Raw genomic sequence first — 16,266 nt, 5'->3', positions numbered from 1 at the left:
GCTGAGCCAGAGCGACTGCTGCACTATCAGTACTGCTGAGCCAGAGAGACTGCTGCACTATTAGGACTGTTGAGCCAGAGAGACTGCTGCACTATCAGGACTGCTGAGCCAGATAGACTGCTGCACTATCAGGACTGCTGAGCCAGATAGACTGCTGCACTGTTAGGACTGTTGAGCCAGAGCGACTGCTGCACTATCAGTACTGCTGAGCCAGAGAGACTGCTGCACTATTAGGACTGTTGAGCCAGAGAGACTGCTGCACTATCAGGACTGCTGAGCCAGAGAGACTGCTGCACTATCAGGACTGCTGAGCCAAATAGACTGCTGCACTATTAGGACTGTTGAGCCAGTGAGACTGCTGCACTATCAGGACTGCTGAGCCAGATAGACAGCTGTACTATCAGGACTGCTGAGCCAGAGAGACTGCTGCACTATCAGGACTGTTGAGCCAGAGAGTCAGCTGCACTATTAGGACTGTTGAGCCAGAGAGACAGCTGCACTATCAGTACTGTTGAGCCAGAGAGACTGCTGCACTATTAGGACTGCTGAGCCAGAGAGACTGCTGCAGTATAAGGGCTGCGAGCCAGAGAGACTGTATAGATAGATAGACAGATGATATGAGAGAGAGATAGATTACACAGAGACACTGTTATGTAACTAGTGACGCACAGAGACAGCAGGCATACATACTCCTGCTGTAGACGGTGACCATCCTCCATGTAACTGTAGAACCTCTTTTGATATTTCTTTGCAGGCTCCTGGGATGCAGGTAACAGGTACCCATGGAACGGGCAGGAAGCGGACAGATCAGATGGACGCTGTAAGGGTGAGACTGCTGGGTTTATTCATCCGGGCAGAGCAGTGAGAGGGAGACATCCTGGATGATGGACGCTGTACCCACAAGATGTGACTGCCCGTACTTGGGAGTATGAGAAGGGGGAACATCATCTTTAGAGAGACCCCCAAAGGCGCATCCTATGATGGTGGACTGGATGTTTGTGGGGTGGTACCCAGCGGCGTGGATAATGTTAGAATATTGACCAACCACAGAGAGGCACCAGGGGATGCCACTAACCACAAAAGACACAAGAGCCCCCGAATGTTACCCAAGGACCTGGGTATCGGAGATGGACAGACCATCACCAACACTGTCCAAAGAGACCATCCCAATGGCGGGATGCAGAACATCCACAAAGAGACGCCTAAGAACACAGGTAACGGAGTAGGAAAGAGCCCCCCTATGGGCCTGTATCCAAACCACAATCACAAAGCGGGGATCAGGAGGCTCAGGAACCCCCCCATTTCCATCTTGGCCAACCTTGGTGCCTGGACATTCGCCGTGCCCGCCCTCGTTGCAGGTCTTTGCTTTGGTAGGTCTTTGATTGGCGAGTTTGTCCACGATGACATATGGGCGATCCTCAATAACCCAGACAGCCGAGGGGAGACGAACCTGAGCAGCGTCTTTAGGAATGACTTCTGGGGCAAAGCCATGATCGACAACACCAGTCACAAGTCGTACCGGCCGCTGTGTGTGCTAAGCTTCAGGTACTGCAGTGATCCCAGGGGAGGGGAACCTTACGGGCTGGCAAAATTGGATTACCAATACAGTATGGTGGATACATTTATATTAATGGTGGAGAGTAGCACAAGCTCATCCCTAATGCACCATAACCAGTGCAACTTCCATGATCCAACAACCAATGGCGCCATATTTGTAAAGTGTCATGAATAATACCACCTGCTCTGGGCACATCCTTACATCCTGCACTGCTAATGGGGCTAAAAAAGGATATCCAGTACCAGTGGCTATATGACTTAAGCCGGGTACACACCATGCGATGGTCCGACCCAGCGGCGATGCACTGTAATGATACACCGAGCGCGCCATACATACGGCGCGATCCGGCGTACGACGGCGCAATGTGACGTTACACGCTGCATGTAACCGCACCGCTTTGTTCTTTGCACCATCCCTTCTGACATGCAGGTCAGATGATGGGACGATCTCACGAACGACCGACATGAATGTGTACGATATATTGTTCAGATCCGTGTCAGAACGATATATCGTACAATACATCGTATAGTGTGTACTCTGGGCCTGATTCAGACCCGCTCGCGAGCACTGAGCGCTCGCAAGCGGGTCGATGTTGGGCCAGTGCGCATGCGCACGACGGACCCGGCTCCGTCATGCGCATGCGCGAGACCCGGATAGCGACGGGCACACTGTCTCGCTACAAAGAGGGCGTGCTGTCGATGGTGAGTGACAGCACGCCCCCTTTGGTGGGCGTGGCTGCCCAGACGGAGGCACTCCCATGGGAACGCCTACCGTCTGGGGCCGGCCCCACTGACATCACAAGTGATGTCAGTGGGTGTGCTCTCGGCTCTGATAGAGCCAAAAGCACTCCTGGGCTTGCGGCAGACGAGACCCTACTGCAAGGGTCTCGTCGCAAGCCCGATGGTCGCGATGGTCTTGACCATCGCGACCATCATCATGGACGCTCGCATAAGCTGTGGGTGGTGACCCACAGCTATGCGAGCGGCCAAGAGGCCGCAACATTAAAAAAAACAAAACGCCCTGATTCAGAGCGGGCGCTCGTTCAGAGCGTCCGGCGCTGAATCAGGCCCTCTGCTTTAGTCATTAGTATTATTGTTGTTTTACTTATATAAATGAATCCCATAAAGGTGACACTACAGTAGTGCAAAAGTCATTAATGGGCTGAATATTGCTCCGGCCCCTGAAATACACTATAGTGACAATTGTCTGTACAGTAGGTCCAGGTGTCTCCGTACGTGTTATGTTTCTGAGTATAACATTACCTCAATACACTGTAGCAGTGCTCCTCATAGTGACTGCAATAGGATGTACTCAATGATAACGTTTCTGTGTATACCATTACCTTTTTTACCTTGCTAAACCTCGGCCCCTTTTGAATCAACAACAACACTTTAATATAGGGTTGGCCATCGACCATCGATGTTTTTAAAACATTGATGGTGGCTGGCCGATGTCAACTAGTTTTGCCATCGATGTCAGAGAACCAGTAGTTCTCTGCTATCGATGGCTGACTGGGAGCAGATAATTCTTTTCTTCTCTTTACAGGATGGAGCTTAGCCCCACCCTCGGCAGCCGCTATGCCCCCCCTTCCTATTTTTCATTTGCTCGCGGCCCGGCAACCCCCAGCAGCGGTGGCCATCCTGGGGGTGCAAACCATCGATGGTTTACCATAGATGGTTTGTGTACCATCGATGGAAATTACTGATTGGCCTATCGATGGTAACCATCGATGGACACCCCACCGATGGCCATCCCTATGTTTAATATGCAAACACACATCTTACAAACACTGCGTAGAAAACTGGTGCAGCCATTTTGTTGTATGACCCATCTTTATAACGTATTGATTCATGGAAATCATGGGTTGACCCATTTATGTATCGCAGTGAGCAACAATATTAAATTTACTGACGACCTGTAAAAAATAGACTTGTGCCTGCCAGTAAGAAAAATGAGGGATCAACGATAGGGTTCAGCCCCTGACACTGCTAAATTTAAAATACCATTCAGTATGCCAATTATGTTCGGTCTTAATAAGGTTATGTGCCCATTATGGGTGTTCCCGGGACTCCTCATAGAGGCTTTACTTTCTGATTAAAGTAATATAATTAATGTGTCAGTAAAGACTGTCGTAAGTCTCGTAACTTGGTATAAAATTGTCAGTATAGAATATGTTCAAGTGATGGCCACTGTGTTACTTATCGATTTGTACAGATGCAGCCTGCGTCGCCCCTGGATAACAATTTGGGCATGCTTCATGATAAATGATATTAATTATTGAATTAGTGTGTTGTTTTTTTCTAAATGTGGCCGTCTAAAAAGAGACTCTTGGTTTTCCGATTTTTCATTGGCTTCTATCTTCAGACTTCTATTAGTGATTTCAAATTCTGCTGTTTCCACAATGTAATAACTACCATGGCAACCACAGTCATATGGCACATGGAGTAGTGAGCAGAGATGCTTTGAAACACCCATGTGAGCTCTATTCTCACTGTAATATTATCCACTGCCATTGCATTAAGACAGAGTGTGTATGTCTGTGTATGAGGGGGAGGGGTGCATGTATGTGGTAGCCATACTTGCCCATCCTCCAGAGAGATTTTAAAAAGAGATAATTATTTGTTGGAGGTCAGCCGGCAAAAATTAGATGCATGCTTACAAGGATCTTCACTTGCTATCTACAGGGGAAAACACCTATGTGAGATGGCTGCTTTAACTAGATATTTTTCTAAATAGTTATGATGTTCGGTTTAGTGTCCGTTAAAATACTTAAAATTTGTAATGCTTGTAAAAAAGACCCATAACTCAGAATAAACTGTTTCTTTTGCGATACAGTGTAACAGGATCATTAATACCTAGCATGCCATCTCTGCTTTCCATGCCATTTAAGAAGAAAGGGCAAAATAGTTTGTTTATACTGCGAGGCCGCCATCTGAAACTACTTTACTTCCACTGCAGAGCTGCGTTATCGTGCGGTTTGTTTATAGAAGACCTGGGCCCTTCTCTATAAAACACTTATTTCCTCACTGCTTACATTTCTGAGATATCTTCCTGGTTAACTCCCAAAGCTCCCGACGCAGGGCTTATAAATCTGCGTTTGTCAATGCTGCCGCATCATTGTAGAAGTATAGTTCAGTTATTAGATCTATAAGTCAATGTACACAGTGGAAGGCTCCAGCTATAGCTGTAATTACAATCTATTGTGTACAGCAGTGATTTATGGCACAGAGCTCAGAGCTGACATAAGAAGAGGGTGTTTTGTAACAATGCTTATCACTGGCTGCACTATAAATAAGCGCAGACAATACTGTGGGTCGTCAGCTCATCGCTTTGTGCTTTAAAGCTGGGTACACACCTAACAGATATATCTGCAGATGACAGTTGTTCATACACGCTGAACAACCATCGCCTGTCGCAAGTGTACAGGCGATCGGCTGAAGGCCCGTAGACACAGCACAATGCCCCAATAGATATGCAGATATATCTGCCATCGGCTGTGCAGCACAGCTGACACGATATGTCGTTCGCAGACATATCGCCGGTACACACTGGCCGACGCACACAGTATATATTGGCTGATTAATTGATCGGCCAGTGTATCTGCCAGGGGGTACCCAGCATAAGACTTGATTTAGTGACACAGCACCAAAGATGTAGTTGTATATAGAGGCTTCCTGTTAGTTCAAAGGGGCAGGTTCAGTTATTCGAGAGTTCTGTACTGTGAAGTACCACGTTCATTGTCCGCGCATATTGCAGAATATTTCTGGCAAAATAATCAGAATGGTTTGAGCAATAAGGACAGTATCTGGAGCTGTTAATGGCCATAAAGACAGTGCAGGAGGCTGTTAGCGGCCATAAGGACAATGTAGGAGGCCGTTAGTGGCCATAAGGACAGTGTAAGAGGTTGTTAGTGGCCTTAATGACAGTGTAGGAGGCTGTTAGCGGCCATAAGGACAATGTAGGTGGCTGTTAGTGGACATAAGGACGGTATCTGGAGCTGTTAATGGTCATAAGGACAGTGTATGAGGCTGTTAGTGGCCTTAATGACAGTGTAGGAGGTTGTTAGTGGCCATAAGGACAGTGTCGGAGGCTGTTAGTGGCCATACGGACAGTGTATGAGGCTGTTAGTGGCCATACGGACAGTGTAGGAGGCTGTTAGTGGCCATAAGGACAATGTAAGAGGCTGTTAGTGGCCATAAGGACAATGTAAGAGGCTGTTAGTGGCCATAAGGACAGTGTAGGAGGTTGTTAGTGGCCATAAGGACAGTGTAGGAGGTTGTTAGTGGCCATAAGGACAGTGTATGACGTTGTTAGTGACCATAAGGACAGTGTAGGAGGCTAGTGTATGACGTTGTTAGTGACCATAAGGACAGTGTAGGAGGCTGTTAGTGGCCATAAGGACAGTGTAGGAGGTTGTTAGTGGCCATAATCACAGTGTAGGAGGCATTTAGTGGCCATAAGGACAATGTAAGAGGCTATTAGTGGCCATAAGGACAGTGTATGAGGATGTTAGTGGCCATAAGGACAGTGTAGGAGGCATTTAGTGGCCATAAGGACAGTGTAGGAGGCATTTAGTGGCCATAAGGACAATGTAAGAGGCTATTAGTGGCCATAAGGACAGTGTAGGAGGCATTTAGTGGCCATAATCACAGTATAGGAGGCATTTAGTGGCCATAAGGACAATGTAAGAGGCTATTAGTGGCCATAAGGACAGTGTATGAGGATGTTAGCGGCCATAAGGACAGTGTAGGAGGCTGTTAGTGGCCATAAGGACAGTGTAGGAGGCTGTTAGTGGCCATAAGGACAGTGTAGGAGGCTGTTAGCGGCCATAAGGACAGTGTAGGAGGCTGTTAGTGGCCATAGGGACAGTGTAGGAGGTTGTTAGTGGCCATAAGCACAGTGTAGGAGGCTGTTAGTGGCCATAAGGACAATGTAGGAGGATAGTAGTGGCCATAAGGACAGTGTAGGAGGCTGTTAGTGGCCATAAGAACAGTGTAGGAGGCTATTAGTGGCCATAGGGACAGTGTATGACGTTGTTAGTGGCCATAAGGACAGTGTAGGAGGCTGTTAGTGGCCATAAGGACAGTGTAGGAGGCTATTAGTGGCCATAAGAGCATTTTTATAGACGTGGAGTTGTTGCCCATAGCAACCAATCAGATTCTAGCTATTATCTGCTAGTAGCTATATAAATGATATGTAGAATCTGATTGGTTGCTATGGGCAACAACGCCACTTCTACAAACGTGCACTTTAGTGAATATACCCCTGCTGGAGGCTGTTATATGGTGTCAAAAGATTTTTGCGGTATGTAGTCATTATGTTGACATTAAGAATGTCAACATGGTTTCAGTGTCAGCAGTCAGAATGTCAGCATTGTAAATGCCTACAGTCCATGTTAGTGTTTGGCTCAGGGTTAGGCTGCGGCTAGTTTGCGGCTAATTGAATCTGCCCTGAAGTGTGTGACAGAGATCCCTCACCTGAATCCGGATATTTATCTGAAAGCTGAGCTCTACCATACTCTGTAATTGGGAGAGCTTCCCGGAATGTTGCCTTATTTGTAATTACGTCTCTAATGGGTCTATTTATCATGGGGCGATTATCATGTTTTGGCAGAAAAAGGCTTCGCCCTGTACATCAAGAGTCACCTGCCTCTGTGTTACTGACCCAGAGCTGTACGTGGTGACGTTGCCCGGGCCACTCTCTGCTAAATAGGCTTCCTCAGGTAACGGTGTGGATCTTACCGCCAGCGCAGGCATGGCTGAGGCTAGATGTAACCCTTCATCACATTGGACAAAGCGGTAAAAAAGCCCCAACAGCAGCGAATACACCTGCCCTTTGCCCCTGAGTAGGACGCAGCACTGAGTATGACTGCAGGCAATGGGGCAATTCCTCAAGTAATGCGCAAATGTCAAACAGGGCAAAAGGCTCTGAAATGGCTTCTTCGTGGGGGTTACACGGGCGCATCTCCTGATTTTCTGATAACCTCTGACACTTCTCTGCCTTTCCCCCACAGGATCAATGTGTATTTGGGCGGCCTGGACCCGTTTTATTTCCACGCGGTGAACGTGGTCTTCCATTGTACGGTGAGCTCCCTGCTGTGTTACATCTGCAGCACAGCCGTGTTTGAAGACAAGTGGCAGGCGCTGGCCTCCGCCCTGCTGTTCGCCGTACACCCCGTTCACACGGAGGCTGTGAGTACCGTGATATTTTATATGGCGTCTTTATTAGACTAATCTTTTTCAGGTCTTATCCTAAGTGCTCAGACTACTTTGCTGGACTGTTTATTTATTTATATTTTAAAGGGGGTTAAGGGGGAGATGTATCAAAGTTTTCAAAACTGAAGGAGTTGCCCATAGCAACCAATCAGCTTCTACCAAACATTTATCTAGCTCAGTCTATAAAATGACAGAAGCCGATTGGTTGCTATGGGAAACTTCACTGTAAGTCTCTTTAGAAAATTTGATACACCTCCCCCCTGGATGTGTAAAAAAAAAACCACCCAAACGTTTTAACTCCGATCATTTATACAAACCTGTGCTAGATACACCGCCACACATCACCGGCGATTTTCACCTGCAAAGCACGCGGTTTACTACGTGTTAATAATATAATATTGCCTTAATATAATACTAATATATTGCAGCCTTAATACAATCACATTAATTTGTCTCCTCTAATAGATTCATAATCAATATATACCGATTGCCCTCATAAATAGTAAGTGTATTCTGTAACCTTTTATATTCTGAATGGCCGGTAGCGCAGCGTGCAGTCTGCTATCTCGCCTCTAATAACCTCTTTTACTTTCTGACAGTTTTTTTCTGTCATTTTGTCAAACTGCAGCTTAATAAATTTCACTTTTAAAAAAACTAATTCCATCATATGTACTGTGGTGCTTTGTAACAGATGTTTCACAGGATCGAGAACCGCACTCTAATAAAATCCTCCTCATGTGTTCAGCAAAGGGATCGTACATCCCTATTAAAAGTACAGTTTTTTCTGCGGAGCTCAGCAGCCATATATACCCATCTCACTGCACCTAGGTTTTAAAGGTGGTATCCCTAGCATATAGGAGTACTGACATTTTAGTTTTCAGGGAAAGCATTAAAAGGAACTTGTGTTGCTTTTTCACTTTGTGATAACAAGATTATTCAGTATTACAGTCAGTTTCTATTGGCTCATTGCCCGTCAGTGCTGGATTAACAACTGTAAAGCTGGGGTGGTCGCCCAGGGGCTCCCACACTCAGGGGGACCCCCACACATAGCCACATCACCAGTGTGGGGGCACTGTAGCCTAATGTGAATTAGGGGCTCCGTGTGAGTTAATGTGAACGAGGGGCACTACAGTGTGTTTAACACATTTGCGGAGCTTGGAATATTTACACATTATACTTTTTTAACAATATCCCCAGTATATCTTATTGCCAATTTTATTGGTTGTGGCCCCACAAACCTTAATCCAGTCCTGTTGGCCATTAAAATGATCCCTGGGACAACTCGATCACTGTTACCTTAGACCATCTGTTACCTCAACACATCTAACAGGGCCTGATTCAGAGCCGCTCGCTCGCTCCGAGCGATGGTCGCACATCTGCGCATGCGTATGGGTCGTAATGCGCATGCGCCAACCAGTCAGAAATCGTGCGGTCGGAAATCGTGTGCTCGCAAAATAGCGAGTGCCTGCTAATTTGAGTGACAGGATGAGGCGTTTGTGGGTGGTAACAGGGGAAGGTGCTTGAAAACGGGGAGTGGAGATCCGAACGCAGGCGTGCCAAAACGGGCGTTTTAGGGGTGTGCTTAATTAACAAAGCAGCGTCATCGACCACGTCACTTGGTTGTCTTTTAGCCTGAACTGCTCGCATGATTGCGGTAGGAAAATGCTACCACAAGAATAGCGAGCAGTTCATACGCCTTTCGATGTACTCGTTTAATCAAATAAATAGCGGAGATGACGTATGATACGAGTGGCCAAGGGGCGTCTTTACAAAATAACGAGCGCATGTTTCGGACGCTCGCTCAGACATAGAGGTGTCAACAGACCGCAAATAGCGAGCGCTCAATTTAAATAGCCAGACCCTTTTTCTGAACGAGCGAGCGCAAATAGCGTCCGGCTCTGAATGAGGTCCAGAGCTGTAATAATCCTACAAATACAAATACCTGCACCCTACAAGTGGTAATTAGGAGCACTGACTGGGGTAAATGCCCATGGACGGGAACTCCGAGGAAAACGCAATGACATACTGTAAACATTACAGACATTATCACAGTATACCACACAAATGATGTGCAATAACCCCCTACTGTAGTTACTAAGGGGCATATTCAATTCGATGTGAAAAGTTTGAAAGGTTTCGCCTGCCGTACTTTTCTCCGACTTCGCATGTTTTGGAGGCGAAAACTTCTTGTGCGCGGCCCCGCTTTTCGCCCTATTCAATTCCAAAGGACGCTATGAAAGGTCAATAATTTTGAAGTCTGCTCAGCTCACTTGGAGTTCCAAAGGCCAAAGGATTTATTTGCAAACAGAAATAAATAGCGTACCGCCCCTTACAATACACAAGCGCGATTGGCACCAATACAAGGCTTCAATTCTGAATGCACTGACTTCCAACGGTCACTGCAGTACAATTTATAAGTTCACTTTCAAATAGTCCTTAGGGAATAAGATCATTGGTTACGGGCAGGGATATGTATATACTCGACGTCGGATAGGTCAGTTCTTTCTTCTTTGTGTGTGAGCAGTCGGATCTTCATTAGCCTGAGGGTCACGCCAAAACTACCCCAGTCTGGAATTCCTTTGTCTCACAGTATCATTGGAGAGGGGGAAGTTTCAGTTTCAGGTTAAGCACATTGCATTGTTTAACCATATATAATAAACAAGATCTAAAACATTATACCAATAATATTACAATTATGTTTACAACAGGGATGCAGTATTTACCTATAGTACGCTACAAATTAAATGCTGATTAAAATAAGACTAAACATCAATATACAGTTATGTAACATTATAAATATACTAAAAGTATATTTAAAATAAGAACTTTATTAATGATATTCCATAACCGCACGGTGTGGTGGTTTCTGCAGGGTCACCAAAGTTATCCTATTGGAATACAGAACAGCACAAGCCCAAGGAATGGTGTAATATTATGAATCACAATAGCATACAATCAGATCTCATGCAATCAGATCTCATACAATCTAATTTGAACAATCTGTAATTTGAAACAAATATAAGTACATGCCTTCATCCAAAATATCTAACTTTAACAGTCCACTCTTTGATAGTTCACAAAACACTATCATACCTACTTCTTATGCCATATAGTCAGACATAAAATCTTGCTATATATATATATATATACACACAGTATAACACAAATCAAACATCAATCATTCAATTGAGGACAGGAGGAAAGGGTAAGACAACCCTTATACGCGATCAGCAGATCCCCTAGGGACCATTGGTAGGATGTGGGAACTCACCTAACTTATAAAGGATTCTTGGGGGGATTTAGGACAAAATTTTCTATGATGTTTGGTGTAACATTCACTATACATATAATTATGTATGGTTAAATCTATTCACATTTCTTTCCTTAATTGGACCAATTTCAATATTTCAAAATATACATACATTTCTTTACCCTCCACCAATATATACTAATCCTCTAAAGAATATTCAAATCACTATTAAGCATACATAAACCTTTTTCCTCTTCAATTATGGGCTCATAATATTTACAAACCCTCCATAGTGTTTCAAAATCCCAAAGTTTCATCAGGTCTATTTACTATACTAAAACTGAACAATGCGTTAAGCTGGACCGAATTTTTTTTTTATCAATTTCTCCTCTGATTCCACACCTTCAGCACCATCACCAAACCCATTCTCCATCACCTGATTACCTTTGCAAAAATAGATTGTCCTGTGGAAAACACAAAAATTGGGAAAAAAAGAGAGGGAAATAGAAAATAGGAGACGAAAAAAAAGTCTGAAAGAACTGTGGTCTTCAATGCTGTAGAAGTAGAACGTTTGTTGGATTTTGATTTCAGGTGTTTAATGGCAGTTGTCTCTTTAACTCTTACGGAATAGATTCTCGAGTGACTGTAACAGGTTCAATCTCTGCTTGGTCTGGAATCTTCTCAGTGTTACTGACTTTCTTGCAGTGGGTGGCATGTATCCAAGTATCTCTTTCGGCTACCTTCAAGGCTGTAGTGCTGGTCATCAAAACCTGGTACGTTCCTTCCCACCTGTCTACTAGACAACCTGAACATAAGAAGTTTCGGGTCATAACATTTTCTCCAGGCTCAATCTCTTGGCATTTTGTTTCTAGCCTCTCAGGAGACAATAATTTCAAGTTCTTTTGTTGCTTCCTCAAGTGCTTACTCATCTTTAGGAGGTACTGCACAGTCACTTCATTATTGCATTTTAAATCTTCTTGAGGATCTATCCATCACATGGGGTTGTTTACCAAAAAATATCTCAAAAGGTGACAGGTTAAGAGGTGGTTTTAGAAGTGGTCCTGATGCTGTGCGAGACTAGTGGCAATGCTTCTGGCCACGCTAACCCAGTTTCAACCATCACTTTGCTCAGTTTGTGCTTAATAGTCCCATTGACTCTCTCCCCACCTGTCCACTAGCCTTGGGCCTAGGGGGAGTGTACAACCTGCTACCGATACCCCTGCGTTTACACATGTTCTGGAAAACTTCACCAGTAAAACGAGTACCTCAATCACTTTCAATCACTTTGGGAATACCACATCTACACACAGATTCCTGAACAATTTACTTATCATTAAAAACAGCAATATTAGAGGCAGCTGAATAGGCTCCTGTCCAGTTACAGAAAATGTCAATACAAACTAATACATGTCAGTTTAACTACCTGCAGGGTCATAATTGGATAACGTCGATTTGTATTACCTGAAATGTCCGTCTGTAGGAGAAATATGGGATGGTTCTGTATTGTTTTCTCAGTGTTCTTTCTCAAACAAGTAAGACAGAACATTTCTCTCTTACTAGCCTGTGAAGAGAACCCTGGTGCACACCAATATGCACCATAGTTGCCGACTTTCTGGCTGCTCCTATTGGGAGGGAGCAGCCAGATCAGCAAGGCAGCGGGGGGGGGGGGTGTGGCCAAAAAAGGGGGCGTGTCTGGACGGGTGCCTGACGTTTGTAGGCGTCGCGGGGGTCACGCGATCGCGTCATTTTGGCCCCGCCCCCGCTACACAATGCCGATAATACAGGCATTGTGAGGCAGGTGGCGGGGCCAAAATGACGCAAATCGCGTCACTGGCTGCCCTCGCAGCCGGGGTTAAGAGTAAATTGCGGGGGATGTCGGGGGGAGGCTTGCCTGCCTTTCCGGGGGGGCGGGAGCTGCACCCGATTATCGGGAGGCTCCCGCCCAAATCGGGTGGGTAGGCAACCCTGATATGCACCCACAAGTTTACACATGCCTTCCTTACCCAGATGAGTCAGACCATGTGCAGCCTCTGCTAGGCTTGGAAGATATGTCTTGCGGGGGCTACTGGCCTACGTGTCCATCCTTCCAGAGTCCCAAGGACTCCTGAACCACATTCTTTCACCTTCCAGATGGCCTTTTCCTGCTGGGACCACAAATCTTGCATTTCAATTAGTTTGTGTACAATTAGAACTTCAAACATCATTATCTTAGAAAAATAAAGTAATATAACGCACTGTCAGGAGTGGTTTGTCCAAGCAACTGCTCAGAACGGGATAGTTAGTCTCCTAAACAATTTAGATAAAAAGTAACTAAAGCAGCGCTAAAGTGAAAAAAAAAACATTTAAAAAATTTAAATCAGATTAAACTCATTAAGACAATGATGACTGTCACCATACAAATTATTCAATAATAGACATGTATGTCGCAGATTAAAAAGCTCTTAGAATAGAGAGACACCATTTACAGGCACAGTCTAGTCGGCACCGGACACGTATAAAGTATGTTGGAAATTCAGTGCAGAAATAGATCAATATGTTACCGGTTCTTCTGGTATTATTATCTTAGTAACATTTGTCTTTACAGGTAGTCCTGCTGCCCACTTTGCGGCTTCATCTGCCCTACTGTTGCCAAGTGACACTGGGTCTCTGTCATATGTGTGTGCATTACACTTAATGACTGCAACCTCTCCTGGTAGTTGTATGGCTGTCAATCGCCTTTGTATATGTCGTGCCTGGTGTGCCTCCTGCTGTCATAGGCATAAAACATGATTGTCATCTATCGTAGGACCCCAACTTTATATTATATGAAATCAAACTGATATAAATGTTCCAAACAATCATGCATATCTGTGTAACTGCTATATCCTCGTCACTCTCCACCCTAGGGGCTCTATTTATTAACATTATTTTTACTAAAATAAAGTGAAAAGGGGTGTTTTCACACCCTTTTCACATTATTTTAGTGTCACCTACCAGGGCCGCCATCAGGGGGGACTGCGGGGACTCCAGTCCCGGGCCCAGGTAGCGGAGGTGTGAAATTGTGAAATGCAGTGATGTGCGGTACCGCACATCACTGCTGGAATGCACCGTGGGCAGCCAAAGAAGTAAAGTGACTTGGTGGCATTTAATACGTGGAGACGGCCACAAGCCAATCACAGCAGCTTGCGGAACGGCAGCCAGCCAATCAGCAGCGGCCGCTGCTGATTGGCTGGCTGCCGTTCCGCGAGCTGTGATTGGCTTGCGACCGGCTCCATGTATTAAATGCCACTGAGACTCTTCTCCTCTTCTCTGGCAGCTGCCGGTGCATTCCACCAGTGACACGCGGTACCTCACATCACTCAGTGCTGAGGGAGCTCCCAGAGTCATGGAGATGGCCGAGTGTCCAGGTAAGTTTGGGCTCTGTTGTAGGGAGGGAGTGCCTAATTTATGTATTATATACAGTATATTTATGTGTATATATATATATATATATTTTTTTTTTATATATATACAGAGTATATGTGTATATATATACATACATACACAGTATATATACAGTGTGTGTATATATATATATATATATATATATATATATATATATATATATATATATATAAAATCATACACATACATGTGGGTAAGTGCTGTTATAGTACTTGCTGTGCTGACACTTACATTTGCATGCTTTTAATTTAATATAGCTAAGCACCGGAGGCTTTTGTTTGTGTATGTATGATATATGTATCACACACACACACAAAACATCTTGTGCTTAGATATATTAAATGAAAACATGCAAATAAAAATGTCAGCACAGCAAGTAATGTAACAGAACTTGAGAACGATTAATCTGTGCCCCCAATAGATCCAGCCCTCCCTGTCTCTCACCCCCAAAGTAGCTCCACCCACATCCACAGCTCCACCCACTTCTGCCCCATGCCCCGGGGCGAGGGCGGCCTTGCCTAATTTGTCAGTACCGGGCCCCACCATTTCTGATGGCAGCCCTGTCATCTACAGTTACTAAAGGGCAATTGGAGTAGAATTCATAAAATTCTACTCCAAGCCCTAAGTATTACTTATTTTTAGTAAGCAGATCGCATTTCCCATAATTGTAATGGGAAATGTGATCTGACCAAAGTTACTAAAAATAAAATGTGAAAAAAATACCAGGGGAGGCCCTGTGATAATAAGGCCCTGTGATAATAACGCCACCTGAAGGTGGCGTTATCCAGGGTCTTCCCCGGTTACCGGACTCCTGCTCCGCTCTAACAGGGAGAGCAAAGCCGATAGCCGGCCCCAGTGATCAGCTGTGTGGTCTAAACAGATCCCACACTGATACACTGCAAAAAAAAATAAAAAATAGTAAAAAAAATAAAAATTAACTTACCAGGGACCGGAGTTCGGGGCTCCGGTGATGTCCTCCCTCCGGTCAGCTGTTCTCCCATACTGCACTGTGGCCCGGACGTCACCTGACAGGGTCCCGGTGCAGTATGGAATGTCAGCTGACCGGAGGAACAGAGGACATCACCAGAGGCCCGATAACTGCAGGGGGGTCGGGGCTTAGCGACGGGCGGGGCTTGACAACGGGGGGGGGGGGGGTAGCAGCGGCGGTCAGTCGGCGCATGCGCGGGGCACTTGTCACTGTATTTTTTGCGAAAGTAACGTGATAAGGCTCCGGAGGGGATTCGCAGGGACAGAGCTTTATCGCAAGCTCTGTCCCTGCAAGGGATTTGTAGTAAATCCCTGTGATATTGCCTGAATTCGCAATGTGAATTGAGGCCCTGATTCAGATCCGGACGCTCTGACAGAGCAGCCTCCTGGCCGCTCGCATTGCTGTGGGTTGCCACCCACAGCTAATGCGAGCGGCCAGGATGATGGTCGCGATGGTCCAGACCATCGGGATTGCGACGAGACCCTTGTGGTAGGGTCTCGTGGCCACAAGCCTCAGAGAGCTTTCGGCTCAAACAGAGCCGAAAGCTCTCCCACTGGCATCACTTGTGATGTCAGTGGGGCCGCCCCCAAACGGTAGGCGTTCTCATGGGAACGCCTCAGTCTGGGTAGCCACCCCCCCGGCCCGCCCACCAAAGGGGGCGTGCTGTCACTCAACATCGACAGCACACCCCCTTTGGTGCGAGACCTGGAGCGATGGATTGCCCGTCGCTATCTGGGTCTCGCGCATGCGCATGACGGAGCCGGCTCCGTCATACTCATGCTCTCTGGGCCACCATTGAAGCGGTTGCGAGCGCTCAGCGCTTGCGACCGGC

At 45.8% G+C, this 16,266-nt stretch overlaps 1 protein-coding gene across 1 annotated transcript in view; it reads left to right on the top strand.

The window, feature by feature from the left end:
• Positions 1-16,266, top strand: part of TMTC1 (transmembrane O-mannosyltransferase targeting cadherins 1) — a 59,926-nt gene that overhangs the window by 966 nt on the left and 42,694 nt on the right. Inside the window, exons 2-3 of the mRNA XM_088459312.1 lie at positions 755-1,545; positions 7,572-7,749. Coding sequence (XP_088315438.1) covers positions 929-1,545; positions 7,572-7,749 — 795 coding nt within the window. The 5' untranslated portion in view covers positions 755-928. The remainder of the gene's footprint in view (positions 1-754; positions 1,546-7,571; positions 7,750-16,266) is intronic.

The sequence above is a fragment of the Taudactylus pleione genome, unplaced genomic scaffold (assembly GCF_031769625.1).
Source record: "Taudactylus pleione unplaced genomic scaffold, aTauple2 ptg000903l, whole genome shotgun sequence".
Classification (NCBI taxonomy): Eukaryota; Metazoa; Chordata; class Amphibia; order Anura; family Myobatrachidae; genus Taudactylus; species Taudactylus pleione.
The sequence above is the reverse complement of the archived record's forward strand: the minus strand, read 5'-3'. Positions and strand labels throughout refer to the sequence as shown.